At 50.7% G+C, this 5,612-nt stretch overlaps 1 protein-coding gene across 1 annotated transcript; it reads left to right on the forward strand.

Moving 5' to 3' along the window:
- LOC107610471 lies at window positions 237-2,694 on the forward strand. Its single transcript, XM_016312522.1, has 4 exons — window positions 237-619; window positions 988-1,552; window positions 2,036-2,500; window positions 2,611-2,694. Exons 1-4 carry the CDS (start codon window positions 237-239, stop codon window positions 2,692-2,694), a joined length of 1,497 nt encoding a protein of 498 aa, XP_016168008.1.

The raw sequence follows: 5,612 nt of genomic DNA on the forward strand, positions 1-5,612 counted from the left end.
CCGACGACGGATCCGTAGGATCCATCAAAGGCGACTTGGAAACGGCGGTCGCTTGCGACCACGCCAGTCTCTCTCTCAGGAAAAAATCCAAAGAAGCATCTGGGGTCTTCCTTGCTGACCTGGACGCCAGGATAGACGACAAACCCAGACCAGAGCCATAAGGAGACTTGGAAAAGTTCAGGGTCGGCGAGGAGGACGATAAGTTCACATTCATAAACAGGAACCTCCCCCACGAGATGAAGAAGCCTTTGATGGAAATGATCAGGGCTAATGCCGACCTCTTCGCCTGGACGCCTGCCGATATGCCCGGAATAGATCCCTGGCTCGTATCGCATCATCTGGCCGTTAAGGCGGGAACCAAGCCAGTGGCCCAGAGGAAGAGAAAAATGTCCCAAGAAAGGGCAGAAGAGGTAGCCAGGCAGACGGCCAGCTTCCTAGAAGCAGGATTCATCCGAGAACTGGACTACTCGACCTGGTTGTCGAACGTGGTCCTGGTTAAAAAGCACAATGGGGGATGGAGAATGTGCGTGGACTACTCTGACCTGAATAAGGCGTGTCCCAAGGATTGCTACCCCCTACCTAACATCGACGCACTCGTCGACGCAGCGGCGGGCTACCGGTATCTGAGCTTCATGGATGCCTACTCAGGATACAATCAGATACCGATGCACCGACCCGACGAGGAAAAAACGGCGTTCATAACGCCAGGGGGAATCTATTGTTACAAGGTAATGCCTTTTGGCCTAAAAAACGCTGGGGCCACGTACCAAAGGCTGATGAATAGGATATTCAGTGAACTTATAGGCAAAACAGTAGAAGTCTACGTGGATGACATACTCGCAAAGACCACACGACCCGACGACCTCCTGAGCGATCTTGATGGCATTTTTTCCTCCCTACGGCAACACGGCATGAGGCTTAATCCGCTCAAGTGCGCGTTTGCCATGGAGGCCGGAAAGTTCCTGGGATTCATGATTACTCAAAGAGGAGTGGAAGCCAACCCCGAGAAGTGTCGAGCAGTTCTCCAGATGAAGAGCCCGGGTTGTATCAAAGACGTCCAACGACTTGCCAGGAGGTTAACGGCTTTATCCCGATTCCTCGGCGCTTCGAATGGACCCCAGCATGTGAAGAGGCATTCAACCACTTCAAGCAGATCCTAGCGGCACCACCGGTCCTCGGAAAACCTAAGGTCGAAGAACCGCTCTACCTCTACTTATCAGTAACCGAGGAAGCACTTGCCACAGTGCTCGTTAGAGAAGAAGGGAAGACCCAAGAACCCGTTTACTTCGTGAGCAGGGTCCTCCAAGGACCAGAATTGAAATACAGCAAACTGGAAAAACTGGCGCTGGCGCTCCTAGTCTCTTCCCGAAGGTTAAGACAATACTTCCAGAGCCATCGTATAGTCGTAAGGACGGATCAGGCGATTCGCCAAGTACTGCAAAAACCTGACTTGGCCGGTAGGATGATGACCTGGGCCATCGAGCTCTCCCAATACGACCTACAATATGAACCCCGACATGCAATCAAAGCCCAGGCAATGGCAGACTTTCTGGTAGAAGTGACGGGGGACCCCCCCGAGGAAACGGGCACACGGTGGAGGCTCCACGTTGATGGGCCTCCAACCAAACGTCCGGGGGAGCAGGGGTCATCTTAGAAAGCCCTGCAGGGGTCATCTATGAGCAATCGACTAAGTTCGAGTTTCCAGTGTCGAACAACCAAGCAGAATATGAAGCTCTCTTGGGCGGACTGATACTAGCTCGAGAAGTCGGAGCGACAAAGGTCGAAGTATGCATCGACTCACAAGTTGTCACCTCGCAGGTGAACGGAAGCTACCAAGCCCGGGACTCCCTCCTGCAAAAATACTTGGAAAAGGTTAAAGAAATAACGAGTCAGTTCCAGGAGGTCATCGTCCAACACGTCCCAAGAGAAAGGAACACACAGGCGGACCTCCTATCTAAGCTGGCGAGCACAAAGCCATGGTCGGGTAACCGGTCCCTTATCCAAGGCATGGTGACGGAAGTTCATGTGGAGGCAGGTGATAACCCGTTTCGGTATCCCGGAGGTCGTTATCTCAGACAACGGGACCCAGTTCACGGACAAGAAGTTCATGGAGTTCCTCTCTGGCCTAGGGATAAAGCAGAAGTTCTCCTCGGTAGAACACCCCCAAACAAACGGGCAGGTAGAAGCTACAAACAAGGTCATCCTTCTTGGTCTAAAGAAGCGCCTAGATAATAAGAAAGGAACATGGGCTGACGAACTCGCCTCCGTCCTATGGTCTTACCGGACAACTGAGCAAAGCGCTACGGGGGAAACTCCCTTTCGCCTAACATACGGGGTCGATGCGGTAATACCAGTCGAAATCGGCGAACCGAGCCCCCGACTACTACTCGCGGGCATGAGCGAAGCGGTCGAAAAGGACCTGGTTGAGGAAACAAGGGAAATGGCTCACCTATCAGAAACGGCGCTGAAACAAAGAATAGCTCTGCGTTACAACGCAAAAGTCCTCAAACGAGATTTTGAGGAAAGGGACCTCGTCCTGCGACGCAACGACATCGGCATCCCGACCCCAGGGGAAGGCAAGCTGGCGGTAAATTGGGAAGGTCCCTACAGGGTAAGGGAGGTACTCGGCAAAGGCGCTTACAAGCTAGAAAGACTCAACGGCAAGGAAATACCCAGAACATGGAATACGGGTAGCCTAAGAAGGTTCTACTCATGACCAGACGACTCGCCGACCTGAGAACTCAAACAAATTATAAATACTCGCCTTGTTCGCATGATGATCTGTCTTTTTATTTTATCAAATGCTCGCCATATTGATTAATTTGTTTAGCTAACGACTAACGCATACTTGTCAAAAATTTTCGTATTTGTCCACTACTTTCCTACGTGCGCCGCGCACGAGCGCCCCTTAAAACGGCAGACCGGGACTGATCACCCCGGGGGCCATCTTCCTCATGGCCAAAGCCAACTACGACGACAACACGACCACAGCGATCCAAGCCATAACAAACATAAAACGGGAAAACGGGCGCGAGCCCACCCCCGAAAGAAACAACGACAACAAATATAGCAAACGGCAACCCGGCCAAACGACTGAATAAGTATAACTTACAAAGAGTCAAAACAAAAAACAAGCAATAAGTTGTTCAGCAAATGCGTTACAAAATATCCTAAGTTACAAGACCTCACTTCCTCGGCATGTCAACAATCTTTCCGTCCTGGATAGTCTTGAAAACGCCAATTGACGACGTGTCGAAATCAGGAGCTGCGATCTTTAGCTGAGCCTTCAGGGCATCTTCGGTCATCGAGATGGCGTTCTTCCCTTGCTCCTTGGTCACCTTAAGCTTCTTCTTAAGCTCTGCGGCTTCGGCTTTAGCGGTTTTCGCCTCTGAGACGGCCTGCTCCCGCTCTTTCTCCAAGGCGGCAACCCGACCCTGAGCGGCATTCAGCTGACCCTCCAAGGTCATCTCACGCTCAAGAAGCCGGGCCACGGTCTCATCGGACGCCTTCAACCTCTCCGCAACAAATGACGCTTTCTCCTCAGCAGCGCTAAGCTTTCCCTCCATCTCGGACAGCTGACCCTGGAGGAGTTCAACTTGGGCCTTGAAGTCATTGTTCGCCTTAACAGAGGACTAAGCTTCCTCCGGAGCGCCTCCATCCCCGATAACTCGAATTCAGCCTTTCGAGCTATCACGGCCCCACGAAGCAAGGTGCGGTACATCCACCTCGCCTGCCCGGACAGCTCGGTCTCGTGAAAATGCTCCTCGGTCCCGGGTATCAACTGTGAGTCAATAAATTTGGTAGCATCAAAGTTCCTTTCCATTATGGTAAGGGCCCCTTCCGGGAACTCGGTCAACTCCTCCAAGTCCATTTGGTTGGGCGAGCTCCTTATATCGTCAGTCACCCAGGCGTACGGGTCGTAGGCCGCGCCAGATCCAGAAGACCGGGAAACGATGCGAGGCATACCTACATCGGGGTACCACTCCGTTAGACTATGAGGTCGGGAGTCCATAGAAACCCAGAAACTACGCCTTTTCAAACTCAGATCATGGCCAAGAACAGTTAAAAACTACGCCTATCACGTAAATCACCTAAAACCTACCCAGGAATGGTACCCCTCCCTTAATTCGTCTACCCCACCATTGGAAGGCCATTCGGCTAAAGTAAACCAAGCATGCAACAATCGCAAACAACAACTACGCAGCAGTAAAACATAGCATAAACACAAGGGAAGAGGAAGCAGAAATTACCTGAATTGGTTGCAGGAACTTGAGAGGAAAAAGAAGACACGAGAAGGCTCGAACAGGGAATTTTGGATATCAGGGAGAGAGGAAAGTGAAAATGGCAAGGGTAGGAGGAAAAGAGAAAGAAACTGTTTAAAAACCACCACAAGGAGCGCGAAAAGAGATAGGGGCAAAATGGTCTTTACGCACGGGGTTTTAACCCATTATGAGCATTTAATGCTCAGCACGAAGAACGAAGCGGCGAACGAACGCCTCAGCAGACCAAGGGACACGCGCACAAGAAACGCGGCTCTCCCACGGTCAGCCGACTCGGCGACAACACACGAACAAGGACATCACGCACCACCGATCGCCTCACGACCATCACTGGCGCGTCGGGGGCACTGTTACGGCCCTGGATTCCCGCGGGTCAACCCGACCCGAGCTCCACCCGACCCGACTACACGCCTCTCAACCGACCCGGACACGCGTCCCGTACGGCTCTCTCACAGCTATGGGACAGCGTCCTTGGGAATATGGGCCTGCCCTCCAGAGGGGCCCAATACTGACATGTATATAAGGGGAAGACTGGCTCTTCCCCCGATGTACGTCACATCTCTGCACTACACTTACTCCACCTGCACGTATTCTGACAAGAACGTCGGAGTGTCTTTGCAGGTGACACCCCCCTCACACAAAGTGCTCGGGACCTCACGCTCCCGGACTGGAAGACCGTGATCAGACGAGCCCCTTCCTTCACCCCTGATCCTGACCTGAATCGTCCGGTAACCGACCTACCGAACACTTTAAATCTGAACCCTAAAGATATTGATATAAATATGTTAATGGTCGAGATTGTGGGTGTAGCTTTTTGGGTGTACTTACTTAAAATGAGGAGCATCATAAGGTGTACGGATTTTTTTGTTAACCGAGGTATGATTGCATGATTGCAGGAAGAGTATTCCCCGCCGCCCCCGCACCTGGCGCAGGCTTCCTTTGTTGGCGGTTTGGCAGCTGGTTTCCTGGGTAGCTTAGTTTCTCGTGGTTGTGCTCGCTGAGAATGAAGCCTTTAATGCTTCTATGTTGTGACTAGGTGTTGCAGGCCAACGGTCTTTAGGGAAATGTGGATTAGCAATTTTGGTGTAACTATGTGTCTTTATTTGGGCCGAAACTGCACAATACAATGTAGAACAATCATTTTTAAGTTTATTTTATTTTATTATTTTGGTTATATTATGGGTGGGCAAAATGATTCCACATTCAACAAATGCACCTAATTCCAGAACTTAATATTAGGAGGACCAAATTTTTAATTTGTAATTAGTAATTATTATTAATTTTTTGAAAAATTTACAGTATTTTTTATTTTAATTTTTGTGCATGGTTTAA

The sequence above is a fragment of the Arachis ipaensis genome, chromosome B08 (genome assembly GCF_000816755.2).
Source record: "Arachis ipaensis cultivar K30076 chromosome B08, Araip1.1, whole genome shotgun sequence".
In the NCBI taxonomy this organism is placed as follows: Eukaryota; Viridiplantae; Streptophyta; class Magnoliopsida; order Fabales; family Fabaceae; genus Arachis; species Arachis ipaensis.